The following is a 20,589-nucleotide window of genomic DNA, read 5'->3' as shown; positions in this document are numbered from 1 at the left end:
ACTTGATATATAGTACCTATATCGCAAGTAAAAATAAGATGTTAGGTAAAATTATTTTTGTAGAAATATCATTTTTAAATCATTCTTAGCATTTACAAATCGCAACCTTTGCGCGCTATTACGATTTAAAATTATTTAAAATTCGAAAAAAAAGTTTTTTTCAGCACACTCTAATGTAGATACTTAAATAACATTTCAGCCTTTTTTTTATTTATAATCTCTATATAATTTGTATAATTAGCAAACATTGCTGAAATTTAACCGAGGTTAAAATTTTATCTAATAGTTTATACAAGTTAATCTTTTATTTTGAATAACGTGTTACTTTTTTAAATGTTTTAATTTAAAGTAAAAATAATTTTGTGGAATAAAAAATTAGAGAACTAACCTATTTATTAGGATTTGAGTGAGGGAAGGTTTTGTCCAGGAATATCATATCCGTTCGCACTTGAAACTTATCAATTAACTTTCTTTCATACAAATTCTAAGTAATTGTTCAGATCAGTTTAACAAATCCCAGATGCCATGTCTTAAAATATGGCAATGATGTAATTCTTAAACTTAAATAGGTACTCTCTCGTAAAAGAACCTCAATCAACATTATTTTCAAGAAAACGAAATTCCATTAAACCTACTCGAAACGACTTCAATTATGGTTAGAGAAAAAACAACAAAACAAAGACTTTACACATGTCTTAAACTATTTACTTCAAGTGTACAATAAGTTGACTTGATTGGGTCAGTTCAGTAGATATAACCATGAACTCATGTAAGTAATAAGTAGGTACGAGTAGTATAGAAACCTTGGGGAGAACGACACTTTTAAAAGTAACTTCATTTTATTGCGTACAAATTGCTGCCATGCATGTGTATAGTAATCACAACAAAAAATAACCAAGTCCCATCTTATCAGTTCTCATTTAAAAGGACATGAGTGTGTGCTTAACATTTAAATATTCTATCCATATCCTATCCATTTTTATTATATCGATCCTTTTTTTCAAGCAACAACACCCAAGGAAGTTGTTTAATGGAAATGTATATAGCTCCTGCTGTCTTCAGCAGAAAATACTATATGTACAAGTAAATTACTTTAGATAATTGTCTACGACAAAAATTTGTCTCTCTTCAAACAAAAAAAAGGACTACAACAAAGTCATTTGATTGAAAGGAGACGAGATGAGTTAGGAGACAATTTTTTTTTTTTGTCAAGTCAACTTATTTGGCATCTTGTAGAGCTAGATAGTAATTTATGTTTTCCCATTAATATTCAATTCGTTAAAAGAGGAAATTAATGGACTAACTGATGGGACTCGATTCAATTTCTGCTTAGCTGCTGTTGGTGCTAGCGGTTAAAAATGGGTGGTAGGGTTTTAATCAAATTTCACTTTTTCTTTTTTTGTAATTAAAACAAAAAAAAAGGTTTTCTGTTTTTTTTTTTCATTTTTAGCATAGTTGACTTTATTCTACCGATTGTCATTTAGCTTGTTCTTGTTTTTGCAAAACATAACAGCAACAAAAAAAGGTATAAAAACAAAGAAAAAGGTGAAAGGGGTTGTTGTTGTTGAGAGATACTCATTTCAACTTTACCTCATACTTAGTCCAGTCGAAATAAACATTTCAAATGGAAAAAATTAAATCGTGAATTTTTTTTTCATAGGACGGTAGAAGGGGTCGCTGAGAGCTTAAAACTAGTTTTTGGAAAAAATCGAACTTGAGCCAAAGTCGTCAAATTGGATTTAAGGAAAAACAAGTTTCATTAAATCGGCCATTTTTGTGTGACAAAAATAAGGTTTAAAAATATACGCGGGCGGAGACCTATTACGTTTTGTAGAGCTAGATGCACTGACTACGAAACGCTATTTAAAAACTCGGTAACACCATCAAAATCTGGAATTAGGGGCAAAAAACTGTTTTTTGGACCTTCACCCATTGAAAAAAAATCTAACTTCGTCAAATTTGTAGCGATTTCTTTACAGTTTTGGATAGAAGACATTTAGACCTTTTCAACAATGTATTAAACATGTGGTTTGGTTAAACTACCTAGAATTTATAAGCTGTCAATGTTCAAAAATTCAAAAAAAATTTCATCATTTGCCCAACTTCGACGTCAATTTAAAGTATATTAAAAATTAATTAAAATAAAAAAATATTAAAAAGCAACGGCAACACTTACAGTTATAAGTGAAACCATTTCTGAAAGGCAGAATTGTACATTTAATTCTAATTTTCAATATATTTCAAACAATTGTGTTTGAAATAATCGATTTCAAAGTTAAAAATAGGCGAAAAAAAATTTAAAAAACTCATTGATTGCCTACTATTTTTTGTGTGAATTTTAATAAAAAAAAATTGACTCATACAGAAAACTGCCTCAATTGATTCCTTATCGAACAATGAAAACTATATGTTTCTATGCCTTCTAGGGCTGCGATGTTAGTTTTTGCGAATTCCTAAAATGTTATAAACAAAAGGTAGTATTTTAAAATCGGTAAGTGTAATGTAAAACAAAATCATAAAATATTATAACTGATGATAATATTACAAAAGAATAAAGTTTTTAAATTTTTCGAATCGGTTTATCTCTCTGTTTTTTTTTTTACTACACATTCACATACACATTATTACATTCTTTTGTAAGACATCAGTTATAATATTTTCAATTTTGTTTAACATAACACTTATAAAAACTGTTTATAAAAACTATTTCGCAGCTAGATTTATCACCCTCAAAAACATATAAAAACACTCCCATATTGGGTTTACCTTAAAATCTATAAAGTTTAAGAAGTTTAACCAGAGTAGAGGAATTAACGCGAAAAATATGGGTCATAGAGAAAAATGTATTAAGACAAAAGTTGCCTCAATTATTTTTACCAAAACTAAAAAATGGCCGAGTTATTAACTGAAACTTATTTTTCCTTAAATCCAAGATTGCGGCTTTGGTTCAAGCTCGATTTTCTCGAAAAACTGGTTTTAAGCTCTTAGTGACTCCCTCTACCGTTCTATGAAAAAATTCTACGATTTAATTTTTTCCATTTTTGAAATGTTTATTTCGACTGGGCTATTTCAACTTTACCTCATACTTTTCTGCCTTCCCATTTACATATATGTACCTACATAAAACTAACAACAATATTGAGATTGTTGTTTTTTTTTCCTGAGATTTGAATAACGTAGGTAGACACATCAGCTCAGCTAGATGTGCGTATACAATTATACATACACCTCTCTTTTTAGAAATTAATATTGCCGCATTATCCGCACAACCTTTACCGATTATTGCAAGAACCACACACTTCAGAGAAGCTATTTTTAGCGCAGACTAGGTACAAAAAAAAAACTAAACGTACAAAAAAAAATCGCTTTGGATATTCATGAGGATTAAAAAATAAAAACCCGGCAAGAGTCTTTGTATGTTTGATTTAAGTTCGTCCTCTTCAATGTTTGGATGACGATGAGTCACGAATGTGTTGTGGAAGAAGACGTATGTAGGTACATCTATTTGTGCATATGGAAGCATTTCTATTTAAGCTTTTAAGTAGACACTAAAGAATTTTTGGTTTTTTTTCACATGAAAATATGTTAGAAATGGGTAGTTTTTAAATGTAGTTTATTTTTTCTTAGATACACATAAAAAATGTCAAAATAATGAGAAACTTTGGCATTTAAACTTGGGCAATTTTTGGTTTAAATTGAAAGAAAAAAATAAACTTCCTGTTGAACTTTAGCATGGATTTTTGTGTCTACCTACACAAACAGAATAAGGCTTGTTTTTTTCTTGTGATTGTGTGTGATTTTTGATTTTAAGTTGACATTTATTCTCTTGGACATGAGCCTTATGGGAGGAATAAGCTTTTTATTTAACTCAAGATATTTGTCTAATTATTTTTTATTAAACTTTTTTTGACGAAAATTGTTCGTAATAAGCATCAATTGTCATTTATTTAAATAAGAAAAAAAAAAACATCATGTAGGTACTCTTTTAAATTTCCATTTGTGTATCTTGAATTTTTACATTCCCCCAAGTTTTTGGTAGAATATTAATATAGGTTTTTTTATGAAGTCAAAATAAACACATGAATTCAACTTGAAGAAAAAATAAACATTATCATTAAGAGAATACATAACATTCATTTACATTTTGTAGGAGAGAAAGAACATTTGTAAAATGAATGTGTTTTTTTTTCAAGTAAAAGTTTTATGGACTACGATGTTTTAGCATCCCATATGAAAAATTTCACATGAACAATTATAATGATATCAGGGCTGAGTTAATGGACAACAAAGGTCAACTACTTTGATTTATATGAGAGTGAAAGAAATTATTTTATTTATCGTTGAAGTTTTGCAATAAAAAAAAAAGTTACGCATACACCAGAGTGACCCATTTTCTTGAAAGAGGAGTTTCATACGTTCGTCTTTTATTCATGTTCTTTGAGGAAGAAATAAATTGAAATGTCAAATATGTGGTTAATTTATAATTACCATAAGGATCATTGTCTTAATTTTTACTTATAAGCAAAAGTTGGTTCCACCATTAAATTAAAAAATTAAACTAAAGTTCAATCTGTTCGGCAAAAATGTTTTCCCTGGTAGGTATAATAATATTAAAAAATTGTTAGTTTCTGAATTCAGTATACCATAGTGCGCTGATACAATAAACTTTTACCTAAAATCCACAACTATATGACACTGTGTGATGAAATTGTTACTAAAGACAAGATGCAAGTTGCACTATCAAACGATCCATTTCCAGAAGGTTTCTCCAATCTATTTGGTTTTTTCCAAGTTTTTAAATTTTCGTATGGAAAAAAAAAATGCCGACAAATTTCAATTGCTTCGTGCACTAAATTAAGAACCACCTCCCAATATGCAAAAAAAATAAAGGTTGGATCGTTAGTCATCATGCCTTTACATTGTAAATTTGATAACGAACAAATCATTTACCAATTTGTTTATAAACTATGTAATTGATAAATCTTCGCTTTGTTACGAAAATTCTATATGTAGGTAAGGAAGCAATACAACTGTGCTACCTACCGAAAGAGGTAGAAACAAGGTCATTTTTTAATGAAAACAAAAAAATTTTTTAAAAAAATGTCACTTAAAATCATTTTTTAATGAAAAAAAATATTTTAATTAAAACAAAAAATATTAAAAAAAAAACTGTCACTTAAAAATAACCATAAACAAAGAACAACGGCTCAGAGGAGTTTCGAAATGTTTTTTTTTTTTTTGTTTTTGTTTTTCCAATCTCTTAAATTTTTAGTTTGGAACCTATGTGTTTAAGTTTCGTATGTTTCCATACTTGCAGTTTGGCTGCTATTTTATACCGTCAATTTCATTATAATTTTTGAACAACAACAACATCTTGAAGGTGCTACCACCAAGTGTTTATGGCTAGAGTTTTTGTGTTTCCACGGTTATCATCATTTAAAAATAATGTTGAAATGTAAGTAGAAATGAAAAACTGTTTTATACATAATTGGTTTGATTAATTGCAAAGAAGGTTTTATTTATAATCTAACTCAAATTTATTTTTTTTTTAATTTGGAATTGTCGTTAATGTATCGGTAATTATGTTTTTAATTCTTGAACATTTTCGTAGGGCTACGGGCAAAGCTATGAAGGTTATATAGAGGCAAAATTAAAAAGTTTCTCCATTATCGGGAAAGTCATAAGTGGGAAATGGCGGATATCGCTTTTTCGTATGCCGATACACCTTTTTTGAAAATATTTTTTTTACAAGTTCTAAACTAATGCACAATTCTGATTTATTCCTCAAAAAAAAAAAAAAAGTTGCACATACGCCATAGTGACTCAATAAGGGTAATTAATCGCTGACTGGGTAATAATGAAAAACATATTGGGGCAGATTCATAGTCATTTTTAGACCCCAGTTTATCTTAGACTGAGGTTTATCCAATGTTATTTGAATAGGATAAACTCCAGTCTTTCTTAGAAGGTCTATGAATATGGCCCATTGACTTTTGTTGTAGTTTTCTCCACAACGCACAGTGTGTCGAGCACATACAAAAGTTTATCATAAATACTTGCAGCTAAGTTTTTGGAGTTTTAATATCTTTTTTTGTGTTTTTATGGCAGGAATAGAAAAAAAATTACAAATTAACAAATTAAACAACCTATTACTTTTTTTTTAGTATAATTTATGAAATTAACCTTTATTGAAGAAGCCACTTGTGAGCAAAATTAATTTTTTTTTATATGTAAACAAACTTTTCGTAAGGTTTTTGGTGTGCTGAACTCGAATCCGAAGTCAGAAAAATTCTATCATATCACGTTTTTGAAATATTCCCGTTAGAAAATCTGAAATGTCGTTTTTTAACAGTTTTTGAGGTTATGTTCTTGAACGTGGTGATTTATTTTAAATAAATTTGTTTCTTTTAAAGCCCGTTTAAATCTTTTCAATATCTTTTTTCTGCTTTGAGAAATCTTAAGTTGAAGTCAACTTGTTTTGTTTATCTTCTCTATACAAAAAAATCGTATGTTTATTTGCGTTTCATAGCAAATCTCGAATAGTTTTTTGTAAATCGCTTTCAAATTTTGAAATAACGTTTTATTTGCATTTTGGTAAATTCTTATATCGGCGAGGTTGGTAAATACGCTATAATACACAGTAGAGCGTGGCCGGGTCAAGTAATTACATTAAAAATTTAGTATGCAGAAAAATATAAAATAATTTTTTTCTTGTTGAAAACAATATTTAAAATATTTTTAATTACATAAACAGCTTTTTGTTACTTGTGTATGGCTAAAAATTATTAAAAACATCGATTTTTTCATTTTTGTGATCCCCTTGAAGATGTTTCTCAAAAAATGAATTATTTTGAGTACTTGACTCGTAGCACATAATTGTGAATATCTCTGGTAATCGCAAACAGAAGCAGACCAAACTTTGCCAATATTAAGTATAGGCCTAAGGCAAAATAATATAAAAAAATTATCGATATGATTTTATATGTTTTTTTTTTAATTAAGTTTAAAAATTAATTTTTTTTTTTTTTTGCCATTTATCAAAGAAATTTTAATAACTCATATATAATTTTATAAATTTAATTTTTTTTGTTATCAAATAAACAAAATAACATTAACAAAATTTTTCAAACAATTACCAAACGTGAAATATACACTCTCAAAGATTCCCATAAATTCCTGAAAATATTTTCGATTTCCGAGGTACTCATGTTTCGGAGCTTATTTTGAATACATAACCTGGGCTATTTTCTAAGATAAATATGTTTTCATATGAGTTGACACTTCTAAATTATATTTTAATAACACACTGTGCAACGGCTCAAACGATTTTGATTTTATAATCAAAATGATTTTAATAAAATTGCAATTATGCTTATTTCAAATATTGGGATATCGAAAATTTGGTGTTGTTTGTTATTTCCAGTATATCTCTTAAAGAGGACACACATTTTTTTTTTTCAAAATTTGGAATAGGATTGTATAGAAGTTTTAAAAAGTACAATTGTTTTTGCACTATATCTTGCAACTGCCCCAACCAGTGCCATCAAAAATTTGACAAATATAATGTTTAAAGGTCTTTTTTTTAATAATTGAAACAGATTGTCCAATGACCCAAACTAGAAATCGTATCTTACGAACTCCCATAATTTCGTTTCTATTGTATATCGAAACTGTGAATTTTTTAATTGTTGTTTTTTTTTTTTTACTTCTCCCGTCAGCAATTGATTTAATTTCAACGGATAGTGTTGTGGCTCTATGACCATTTTTTATTTGATATATTATGAATTTTATTTTTACATGGTACCTACATACATACATTCGTTCAAACATAAAGGTGTAAAAAACAAAATTTATCTTCATTTATTATTAAACAAAACACTGACGACGAACCAGCGTATCTAAAGTAATTTAACTTTGTTTTTGTTATTAAAACCAAATTTTTATCTCACCAATTTCAAATAATCCCCCAGTGGTGTCTCGAATTTAAAAATTTTATCAGTCACAAATTACAATTAACTTTTATTTCAATTCATGTGAGTTCTGCTGTATTTTCGATATAAAAAAGATAAACACAAAACATTAAATGCATTCATTGGTCTCACGAACTTGTTCTCTATTTATTATAACTTAAAAAATATTTGAAAGCTAAATTTTAACATTTTCATTAGAGAAAAGAAGGCTTTTGTATAAATAACACTGGTCGACAACGAAAGAGCTTGAATCAAAGCCTACTTTTCTAAAGGATTTTTGTGTGCTGAGTTCGAATTTGAAGTCAAAATTTCACTGGCACGTCACGTTTTTGATTTATTCGAGTATAAACAGGTCAAAAACGGTTTTTTTTGAGTACATTTGATATCGAATTACATCACCGTTAAATTTTTTTTTGCAAAACTACTTATGCAATCTTAAAACGCCATATTAAAACGTCCTAAAGGTATTTATTTTTTTTTTTGTCAAAGATATTTAAAAAAAAAGAAATTTGTGACACATATATCTCAAAATCTTGATTGGTTGTTTTTTTTAAAGTAATAAATGGTTTTTTCAACCAAATTTCAGTTTGCGTTTTCAGCTTTGGACTTAAAAAAAGCAACATATTAAGGAAAAATATATATTTTTGATTAAACATCAAAAAGAACTAAATTGAAAATTAGTTTTTGAGACTTCATAGCAAAAACAGTGATGAATATAGTTAAAAAACTAGACGTGATAAAATAAATCTGTAAACAGTTTTGAATTCAGCACACTAAAGTCAATTAAAATTACACAACCAATGCCGACCACCCGACAAACAATTTTGGTTCTATAAAGCTTTACAGATGCAATTGTTGCTTCTGTAAAGCATTATAGAAGCCAAATTGTTAGTAGGGCAGTGTAATCGTAATGTTAATTTTTTTTTAATTTTCCGATTTATTTAAAGATTTATTTTTACAAAACCAATACTTGACCTGTACTTAGAGCAAAGTAACAAAAATACCACACCATACCAGTCAGCTTCCCTCTAATCAATCAGCTTGGCGCCGCAAATTGACGGTAATCAATTTTAAATTTTTTAAGTCTCCAATAAGCCATCAATATGGTTGTTTTTTGTGTTTTTTCCTCATTAGCATTTTTCAATTGCACGAAAATTCCCTAATGTGAGTCATACTACATTTATTGCATTTAATATAGAAAAATACCTATGTGATGTGAAATTTATGCGCCATTTTTTATTTTTTTATTTTCCTCAGTTTCCCATACAAATACAAAAATGAAGGAAAATAAAATTAAATAAAATAAAAAAACAGTGAACCAATGCAATTAACAATTACATAAATTATTTTATATATTATTTTTTTTTAATCAGAAATGTATTTTATTATCACTTAAAGGTAGACGAGAAACGATTTTACCACGTGTTTGCTTACAACTTTATGGATTTAAGGCATTTTAATTGTATTCATTTTTTTTTTTTTTATTTAGATTGTTCGATTCGATAAGCTGATTGATTTAAATATTCATTAAAAATTGCTTGCCAGTTGGGAGAGCAATCAGACGAATACAATTTTAATGTAAATACATTACCATATAAAGCACAAACGTATTTACTTATTTACTTTGTGGCACAGTGGCAAGCACAACATCAATCATGTATGCACTAGGCACTGTATAGTGTATAAGCAGTTATACGTTGCATTACAAATTGTTTTGCTTCAAACTTAACAGAACACACAATTTAATCCATTCCTTATCGGTTTATATTTAGATTCGTTTTTTTTTTTTTTTGTATCAACAAGGAAAACGTCTTGTTTTGTTGTTGTGGATTAATTTAAATATATTTTGTAAACAATTTGTGCAGAGTACTTATTAGAGTGTATTCACTCCAAAAGAAAATACACAACAAGTTGGCACGTAGTCGTTTTCCTAAAATTGCTTGAAATATCTATTCTTAGGGACTGTTTTTATACTAAATTACTTAATTTAGTATAAAAACAGTCCCCGATTTTTTTATGAAACAATATAATTTAAAAAAAAAAATTAAATCTGTTTTTTTTTTTTCAAAAATGTGAAAGATCATTTTTCATTATTTGATAAACTCCCAATCTATCGATTATATTCGAGTATAATCTAGTTCCGGCAACAGAGAAACTTTTAAATTTTGATGACCTGTGAAAGTTATATCAGTAAAAAAAAAAAAAACTATACTGAATGATTATACTCAACGGATTTTATATTGATTTATAAAAATGATTCAAAAGAGAACTTTAGTTACTCTTAATTGGTCACCGAATGCACTTAAGTGTTGAATTTTATTTAGAATATTATTGATAAATGATAACAAATTGAATACAAAATAATACGTCTCAAGTCCGGCACAATTATTTTATTTATGTTATAAGATTCATGAAATCAGTAAGAGTTGAAAAGCTATCTACATATTAAACTAATCAAATTTTGAAGTTGTTTTTAATGTGGACGAAATTTAGAGTAGATCGAGAATGCCACTCGGCATTCAATTCCAATAAGGGACTGAGCTATGTATGTTAAAATTAAAACATCTAATATCCAATTGAAATCTGAGCTACATACGTCTCGCTCGATAACTCAGTCACTCAACTTCTCAATCGTTCATTGTGTAGAGACAGCATAAGGATTTTTCATAAATACAGTAGAACACCATAATTTGTATCCCTTTTGTGACATTCATTCATTTTTTATTAAAACTTCTAACTGATTATATTAATTTGTAGTAAAATGGTGTGAAAAAATCATTTTTCTAAATTACTTTTTTTTCCATCAACATAGCTATTACCCAATGTTATGGCTCACTGTATTTAGCCCACTGGGATTTATTTACTGTATTTTCAATTTTTTTTTTTTTTTTTTTTATAATTCTAATTCATTGTTCGTAGTTTGTTCGATTACTAAAATCTTTTGTTCGTTATTTGTTTATTAATAAAAAGTATTCGTCCTGCAGTTAGCCCCCTTGTTAGAAACTCGCACCTTATTATCTACCTACTAATATCGATAAATTTTTAATAATTATGTATAGTTCGATCCATTTTAGCAATTATTTGATCATAAGTATAAATAATTTATTAGTTATTCAATATTTTCAATTAATTGTATTTCCAATTCACTTTAACTACATAAGTATGTAAATCTATAACAATTTTGGTTTTTACAATTATTCTAGTTTTTATAATTTTGGTTTTTATGTGACATGAGTTAAATGTACTACATGATCTAGGCATTCGTACGAAATTTTTCTTGAAATTAGAACTTAACTTTTTTAAAGCGATTTAGTTGTCCAACCTGCTTCAAAATTATATCTTTTAAATCCGAATTCTAGTCTAAATGAATGGAAACCCGTCATAGTATGCGCCATTTAATCAGTTATAATTATTCTTCACAGCCGAACCGGACAGATTAAATTAAAACAAATCAAAAAATTCAAATCAATCGACACATCACCTCTTTAACGGTTTTTAAGTCGTTTTTGAAAGCCTAAACAAAGACGACCTGGACATCGCTGCGAAACTCGTTTGTTCATTGCAAAGATTACCATGGAACATTTTCGAAAAAATTTCCATCAAAATGGATCATCAAACACACATAGTCTCTTGATATTGACAAGGGGATTCGCTATAATGTAAATTCTTTAAGAATCCTTTTGTCAACCGTTTTTTATTCTGACAAAGAAGGCATTTTAGCAGCGAAAGGACTCTTTCAAAGGTCATAATTGTCATCAATAATAGAGAAGGTAATGGTAATGGAACAAACCACTGTTCCTTAATTTATGAAGGTACCTCAATGCAGAAAGTAAAGAATCGAATTGCCGGTCATAGATTTTAATACAGTAAACATTTTACAGACAGAAAAATACTATTGTAAAAGAAAGTTACTAAAAATGTTATGTAGGTATATATATTTTAGATACAGTTCGATAAAGATGGTGAAAGAGCTTTTTAAAGACTTCAATTATTGAGTTTTAAAATACCTATTATCCGATTAAAGAAAAATTAGCAATTTCTAAACAAACCACTTTTGACCTTAAGAGGTTCAAAAGTTTTTAACAGGCGTGTTTTTTTACAACTCAGTAGCTACTCATTTTTTTATTTTATTCGAAAAACAATAAAAACAAATACTTACTTGTGTAATTTTTATATTGTTTTGCGAATAAAATCAAAAATGAGTAGCTACTGAGTAATAGAAAAAACACGCCTAATATTGTAAGTATATACATGTATATTTTAGTTTTATTTGATGTAGGTATTTAAAACATTTTATCAATTAGAATCAAAAAACAGTCCTGAAGAAGTGTATAACATACACGAAACGTGATTGATAGAAATAAGAACGAACGAAAGCAGAGACCTATTAGCCCACACAATATGGAAGAATTTACTTCGTTTACTGAACTACCTAAAATTTAGAGTTTTTATTTTTTTATTTTTCTCAATTTCCCTGCAACCCCCGAGTGTTAATGCCACTATTGCAGCAATTTCCTGCAAAAAGTCCATATGTGTTAAGTTTCCCTTACGGCAAATGGACACAGTAAGTGTGCCATCGTTTTTGAGAATCCCTTTTGTTATCCTTATCCATTTTTTTACTCTGCTAAAAAATCTAGCTACGCACATCATCTTTCGTTCCCAATTTTAAAAAGTAGGAACTTAACTATCATGTCATGGTTAATCTTTCAAAAAAAAAAAAAAAACCGCCAGGCACAGCAAAGGTATAATTTTGTTTGAAATACTTTCTGCTTCTGTTTTATCATTAAAATTCATTAAAAAAAAAAAAAGAAAAAATAAATTTCCGTCATGACCTAATTGCATTTAGCCTCTAGCTTGTCAGAAGCAGTTCCGTACCGTCATCATCGTAGTCGTTGACTGCTGCTCGCTCTTCCTTCAAAAAACGCACTCCATCATCGCCACATGCATACGTCTACGTATTTTCATAGTGCATTAAGGTTCTATGCAAAAAGAGCTTTGATATTGAATATTCTCAAAAGCAGGCTAGAAGGGGTAGGGAGTAGGGAAAGGACTCATTTTCATTCATTCCTCTTTCTTCTTCTGTTCCTCTAATAATATTTATTTTTCGCAGGTGATGTCAAAATTCAATTATATTTCATCCAACCTCGTGCTTTGGTATCAAAAAAAAATTAGAGAAAAAAAAATAAAAATTCCGACCTTGTGGCAACTCTCTCTTTGAACAATGTGTCCTATGGCCATGATGTATGCACAGAAATGCAACAACTTACACCACCAAAAAACCAACCCAATCTACCACCACCATCATCATCATCACCACGACGAGAAATACTCGCTGTGCCTCAACCCTATGTACTTTCATGTACTGAAACCGAGGCACGACCGACACAACGATGACGAACGAGGACGACAACGACGATGACAACGACGGCACAACGAAGCAACAAATTAAAGAAATCTAATTTCCCTTTCATACAAACGCATTCGTTCGCCTCACTGAACCATACCATCACCTCCCAAAAACCAACCCAACTTAACCTCCCATCGTCATCATCCATCCAACGGAACCAGATCCAGATCCAACAACAGCAGCAAGCGAGTTGTTTCTGACAAAAGAGAGAAGGAAACCACCCCAAACACCCCATTAACTTTTACTTTAACAAAAACAAATTGGCGTGTTGGGGATTTTTGAACTAAAGAGCAGGGGCGTTGCTAACGCTGTTTCCGTGTAACAGGGCCCCCGGTATAAAGGGGCTCTCATAAAATATAGACCACAAGACGTTTCTAAAAAGCTTTATTAAAATCAAGAAAATGGTTTACGAGAAAGTCAAAATTTAAGAAAAAGGTTCAATAACACGTACCGTTAATAATGGTTTAAAAAATCTTATTTTTATTTCAAAAATAGGACATGTGCAACATTACTATTATTATTTTCTTAAAACCAAATCGTTGAGTTGTTTTTGAGATAAACAACCTTTTCCTTATTGGTCATATAGTTTATTGGTCATATGGTTAGTTTTCGATCGTAAAATAAAAAAAATCAATTTAAGGGAATTCCCAAAAACCCATACCTACCAAGTTTGATGTAAATTGTTTTACTAATAGACGGAATTGCAAGACCCACTTTTTTTCGCATTTTCTATCATTGTTATCTGGAGTTCAAATTTCTTCACGAATTCAGATTGTTCATTTGTTATTCAATATATTACCCGAATACTAAGGTCCATTTTCTTCACTCGGAGTTGAACATAACTTGAGAATTTTTAATATAAAAATTCTCAAGTTTTGTTCAACTCCGAGTGAAGAAAATGGACCTAAGTATGCTTGAAAAAACAACTATGAAAAACTTTGAAAAATCATATAAAATAGATAAAAAGGCAAACTTCTTTATATCTATTTTATTGAAACTCATACAGTTCCAGAACGTAGTTTTTACGTTATAATTAATTTGAAAAATCATATCTCGAAAACCTATCAATGAACAATTTAAAAAAATAATTTTTGGCACTTGGTGTTCAACAATGTTTTACTTTTTTTGTAAAAGTAAACTGACCAACTGACCAAACCCTTCCGCAGATTTTAGATTTGCACCTCGGTACTTTCGGGTGTCGATTATATTGAAAAGATGTCTAGAATTACAGCTCTAGTTTGGTTTAACTCGTTGTCGTCAGCGACTTTTAGTCCATATTCTAAACTTCCTCAGAGTCATGTCAGTGATTTCGATGTTTAAATGCTCATGTGAATAGTGCTTTAGGGTCTGTTTCCTGAATGAAATCTACTTTTTCTAGAGCCCCAGGACTATGATTGCCAGCATTCTTGTACCCGATTATACTTTTTCTAGATTGGGTATATTTTATTGATAAAATTATGAATGAAATAGACAAATCAAAATAAAGTAAAACTTTGATTCACCAATTTTATCAAGTAACGTTCTTGACATCTTCTCATTTTCAAACTCAAACAAAATGTTCTTCCTATTTTCGACAAGCTTAAAGATTTAGCTAGTTAGTTATATTTATTGAATTAAACTTACATACATTAACTGTTGAAGCAAATGTTTCACCTTATTTAAAAAAAATTGGGAGGCTCAGCCCTAGACAATAAAATGCACGACTGGGTCGCATTTATTGCTCTTAAGTAAAAAGCTACTTGGAATATTAAAGCTACATTTATATAAAAATTATTTTGAGAAGTTAAAATAAAAATAATATAAAATTTAGGTTCAAAGTTACAAAAATATCCTATAAATGGTTTTGACCTCCAAACAAAGTACTAGCCTTTTTATTTAAAATAAAAAAATTAGGTATATTTTTTGAAAAATTTTCTTTGTTTTAATATAAAAGTTATTAACTAAAATTTTCATTGAAATCGGATTCGTCGTTTGCGAAAAAAAAACCAGAAATCAAAGAAAATGGTTATATGGCAAGTACCGCTAATACCGGTCCAAAAAAAACTTGCTCTTAGAGTTAAAGTTGCTTAATTTTTTAAGACTTTTTATATAGAAATTTGGAAAAAAAAATAAAATTCGTTTAAAAAAAAAAAATAAAATAAAATCTGAAATCAATTTGCCCTCCAAAACAAGTATGCAGTTTTGATTGATATGTTAAGATGCATTTTTAGAAAACAAATTTTCAAAATCGTTAGAGCCGTTTTTTAAAAAACTAATTTTTTATAAATAATTTTTTGGAAAAAATGTTTTAAAATAAAATTGGTATGCCATTTCGTAGAAATCACTAATCAGCATCTTAAAACAAAATTTCAAAAAAAATCAATGTCCCGTTTTCGAAAATTTGATTTTTCAAAAAAAAAATTTTCAAAATTTTTTTAAAAATCCAAAAATTATTTCTTTCAAAATTTTTTTTTGGTTTATATTTAAATTATAGAAATGCTTCTTCACAAAAAGTTTCGTTGAAATCGAATTAGCAGTTTCGGAAATAATCGGATTTGAAAAAAAAACCGTTCTATGGCAGGTACCGTTAATAATGAATTTCCAAAAAAAAATTGAATTTTTTTTTTAAATCGTTGGAACCGTTTTCGACATATTTCAATTTTACTAAAATCGGTATATGACAAGTACCGTTATTTTTGGTCCAAAAAAATTAATTCCAAAAACCCCTCTGGAGAGTCCCCAAATAACGCTACATACCAAGTTTGACATTAATCGGTCCATCCGTTTAGGCTGTAGCTCCTTATACAGACAGACAGACAGACAGACAGACGGACTTCCGGGACCCACTCTTTTGGCATTCTCTAGCATCGTAATGTCATGGAAAAATGTTATCTCAACTTTTTTTTTTTGTACGAATGCATAACTTGATATACAGGGTGTCCCAAAAGTAATGGATCAAACGAAGTATGCTGATAGGGGATCTTAAGGGCTCTCAGAATTTGGTATCTTGTTCATCCCAAATCCTTACGGTTTTCGATTTAATGCAATTCTTGTGAAATTTTGAAAAATCCCTACTTTGCAACAGTATTTTGCTTCCTGCTGCCATTATTGATTTTTGTTTTTTACAATTCTTTTACTAAAACATTGACAAATAATTAGGAACAATTAATTAATCAAAATGTTTTTTATTCTATACACCATTTCGCTGCAAATTAACTAACAGTTTCAAGTTTTATAAAAAATCAATTTTTAACTTTTATTTGAGAGCAACACCGCAAACAAAATTTCTACGGTGTGAGAATGGTTTATTATTTCAAAAAGTTGCCCAGTTATTGTAGTTTTCAAAAATGTATAAAAGTTTCCAAAGGTGCTGTTAGATCGCAAAATATTACAATTTGAATTCAACAAAACAGGGTTTTTCAAAGCAAAAATACAAACAAAAATAGAGGCTTTTGTTCAAAGAAAAATAAACAAATAACAGCTCGAGAAAATGTGTTTATTTTTGCTTGTTTTTTGTTCTGAAAAACCCTGTTTTGTTGAATTCAAATTGTAATATTATGCGATCTAAGTTCAACTTTGCAAACTTTTATACATTTTTGAAAACTACAATAACAGGGCAATTTTTTAAAATAATAAACCATTCTCACACCGTAGAAATTTTGTTTGCGGTGCTGCTCTCAAATAAAAGTTAAAAATTGATTTTTTATAAAACTTGAAACTGTTAGTTAATTTGCAGCGAAATGGTGTATGGAATAAAAAATATTTTGATTAATTAATTGTTCCTAATTATTTGTCAATGTTTTAGTACAAGAATTGTAAAAAACAAAAATCAATAATGGCAGCAGGAGTCAAAATACTGTTGCAAAGTAGGGATTTTTCAAAATTTCACAAGAATTGCATTAAATCGAAAACCGTAAGGATTTGGGATGAACAAGTTACCAAATTCTGAGAGCCCTTAAGGTCCCCTATCAGCATACTTCGTTTGATCCATTACTTTTGGGACACCCTGTATAGTACCTATATCGCAAGTAAAAAGCAAAATGTTAGGGAAAAATATGTAACATCGAAAACCATTTGATATAAAATTTGTTTTTGAGAGAAAATAATGATGAGTAGAGCTCAAAAACTAAACGTGATGGAATAAATCTGTAAACAGTTTTGAATTCAGCGCAGAACAGATAGAATTGCGAAATTCATTTTTTTCGCATTGCCTATATGTATCATCGTAATGTCATGTCTAATTGTTATCTCGACTTCTATTTTTTTTTTACCAATCCTAAACTTGCCCTAAAGATTTTTTATGTTCTAAAAAAAAAATATTTTATACAAGGCCCCCAAAGGGCTTAGTACACCACTGCTTAAAGAGACAACATGACGAACTGGATCTGGATATAAGAACAGACAAAGACACGACACACAGAGAGAATAAAATCTGGAAAGGAGATCGAAAGGGGTGCCTATAGCTGCCAACTGCCTACCGAATGGCAACAGCCAGTTGGAAAAAGATGAATGTTATTCGGGTATTGGGGGGCTATATAGTGTTGAGCCTGAAGTTTATTCATGCTCGTTTCCATAAATGTTTTGTTAGTTCAATGTGGGTTGTATGTTTCTATCTGTTTCTCTGTTTTTGTATTTTTTATGGTAAAATGTTCATTTCGTTTCTCGCGATGTGGTTTCAGTTTGGTATTGGAAAAATCAATTCAAGTAGGTATTCTGATCTGTGGATAGAGAAAAAGTCAAGTTCCTCTTTTTTTATCAAAATCAGAGAGAGAGAGAGGGTGGAGAAGAGGGGTGTTTAGGAGAGACAATAATTTGTTTAGTAAAATGTCCAGATTTTATCAAATTCCACATTCACATTAACAACAACAACTAAACCAACCAACTAAACATATTTGCATTTTTTTTCCAACTTATTAGAAGTTGGAACAGCCGTTAGGGTGGGCTTTGCTTAATTCCAATTGGATAATCTCAATATAAAAAAAAAAAATAAAGATTAAATAAAAAATTCCTTTTCTTGTTTTCATCCATAATATTATACATACCGTGACAAATGTTTAAGAAGTTGATTCTTGATAAGTGAAACCATTTTTGTGTTGTTGAATAAAAGGTTTCTCTTATTTGCAAAAAAAAAAAAAGAATGAAAGAAAATTCACTTTTCTTGCACTTTAATCAATTTCAATTTCTTTTTATTCTTTTTTTTATATTTTATTTTATTGCACTCCGTAGTCCGTTCGTCTGTAATCGCCAGTAGTTTTGATGATTAAGAAATAATATTATACTTTTTTTTATTACGACTCCATTTGGTTGTTTTTATTTCACTTTTTTTTTTTTGTTGTAAAAAGGAAAATATGGAAAATTTTGTTGTATACAGTTGTCGTCGCGAAAAAGTTTGGAAAAATTTGTATTATATTTTTTTCTTTTTTTTTGTTATAGTTAGAGGAGGAATTTTTTTATATGGAAAGATGACAAAAAAAAACCTCTACCTTCGACGATGGTAGTTGCTACGACTTGAACAAAAAATTTGGAAAAAACTTGATGACATTTCAGGAAATTTTTCTTCAAATCTCTTTTGTGGTTGACATTTGTTGGGTTGTTATTTGTTTATATGACATTTATATGGTAATTTATTTTACAAGTGTGCGTGTGGGTGGGAGAGGTGTGCTTTGCAGAAGAAAAAACACTTTGCAGACCAACTGTCATTAGGCATTGTGGTATGATTACATTAGATGAGGACAAAGGGGTTATTGGGGAGCATATTTGAAAAAAAAAAATATATTGAGTGTTTCTTTATTTTTTCCGGCTAAGGAATAGAATAGACCGGCGAGACAAAAAAAAAATTATCCATAATATCCAGAACTCAAAAATAAAGAAACAGAAATAACTTAGAAAGAATGTCAATCAGCTGTTCAACCACATTTTTTAGTTAAAACACAAACATATATAAAGTCGTCTTTTATTATTTCTTATATTTTTCTATTTTCATGCATAATATGGAGGAATAAAAACAATTAGAATAAAAACTTTTGTATTAATAATTAATAAAATATTTATTCCCACAATTTGTATTTATTTATGTGCAAGCAAACAGGTCCGACCTCGGCCCGAATCCGCTCCGCCTCAGGCGGAGCTGAGTCCGACTTCGAGGCAGAAACTGGTCCGAAGGCGGCTCAAATTAGTATGGAAATTAGAATCACCGCGGAGCCGATTTTATATGTATTGGTTTTTTCACCACGATTTCTCCTTCGACTTTGTGTTCATATACAAAAAGTTGCAAGTGTGTGAGTGCAACCCCGTCTTTCGCGGTCGGAGGTCGGAGCGTCTTTTCTGAACTCCGTTTTCTTGCTTGAAGGGACCTACACAGAACTGCGTAGGGTGTGAAAGAATATTCCATAAATTCCAAGTCTGATTTTGAATAAAAAGAATGCATTCCAAATATTACGGAATGGATAAAGAAACAATACAAAAATGTATCCAGAATATTCCGAGATAAAGAAACGAAAGGCGTGTTCCACTCATTGCGTGTGTTTCTTTATTTTTTTCCGAATATTCCAAAAAACGTTATGTTATTAGAAAAAAGTGTTTTTTCTTTTTTCATGAAAAATGATTGTTGTGAAAAAATTATTTTTATACTTTTTACGCACTGTAAAAATTTAAGTATGACTTTATTCTTTAGGAAAATTTGTAAGCTTTTTAATGGTACCTATAATTTTTTTTTTCTGGAAAAATGATTTTTTAAGGTTTCACTTCTACCACGTGTGAATTGCACACATGATTTTTTTTTTTATTTTAACTCCGTATTGGTTGCCCATTACAGCCATGATGGATGCAAACAAAAAAACCATTTGTGTGGCCAAGGCATCCATGTTGGATTCAAAAAAAAATTTTTTAGTTTCCCATGTCAACAGCGAACATGTTAACAAATAAATACCATCGGGTATTATACCAAAGTAAAAATAATAAAAATACAAATAAAAAAGTTCAAGAAAAAACATCAGAAAATTAGTTAAAAAGCAAAACAAATTTAATTTCGTTCAAGATTTCGCTAACGAGATTTTGTATGGAAAATTTCAGCTTGTAACAAATTTCACTCGTATGACTTCCTTTGACCACCACTAGATTCACCATAACATGCTTAATAAATAACCATTAACTTTACCTGTAAAGTTTAACCGTTAGAAATTATTCTTATCAGATCGAGAATTGAAAATTAGTCAAAATAATTATACCGACGAC

The 20,589-nt window shown here is 29.4% G+C and overlaps 1 protein-coding gene across 6 annotated transcripts in view; it reads right to left on the bottom strand.

Annotated features, from left to right (window-relative positions):
• The window catches only part of LOC129917778 (bridge-like lipid transfer protein family member 3B), a 38,677-nt gene extending 19,792 nt beyond the window's left edge, over positions 1 to 18,885 (bottom strand). For all 6 annotated transcript variants that reach the window (XM_055997919.1, XM_055997909.1, XM_055997929.1 and 3 more), the window contains exon 1: positions 18,399 to 18,885. In XM_055997919.1, the coding sequence (XP_055853894.1) occupies positions 18,399 to 18,442 (44 nt within the window). In that variant the 5' untranslated portion in view covers positions 18,443 to 18,885. The remainder of the gene's footprint in view (positions 1 to 18,398) is intronic.
• Positions 18,886 to 20,589: the final 1,704 nt, after the last annotated feature.

The sequence above is a fragment of the Episyrphus balteatus genome, chromosome 1 (assembly GCF_945859705.1).
Source record: "Episyrphus balteatus chromosome 1, idEpiBalt1.1, whole genome shotgun sequence".
NCBI lineage: Eukaryota > Metazoa > Arthropoda > Insecta > Diptera > Syrphidae > Episyrphus > Episyrphus balteatus.
This window is presented reverse-complemented; position numbering and strand designations above follow the sequence as displayed.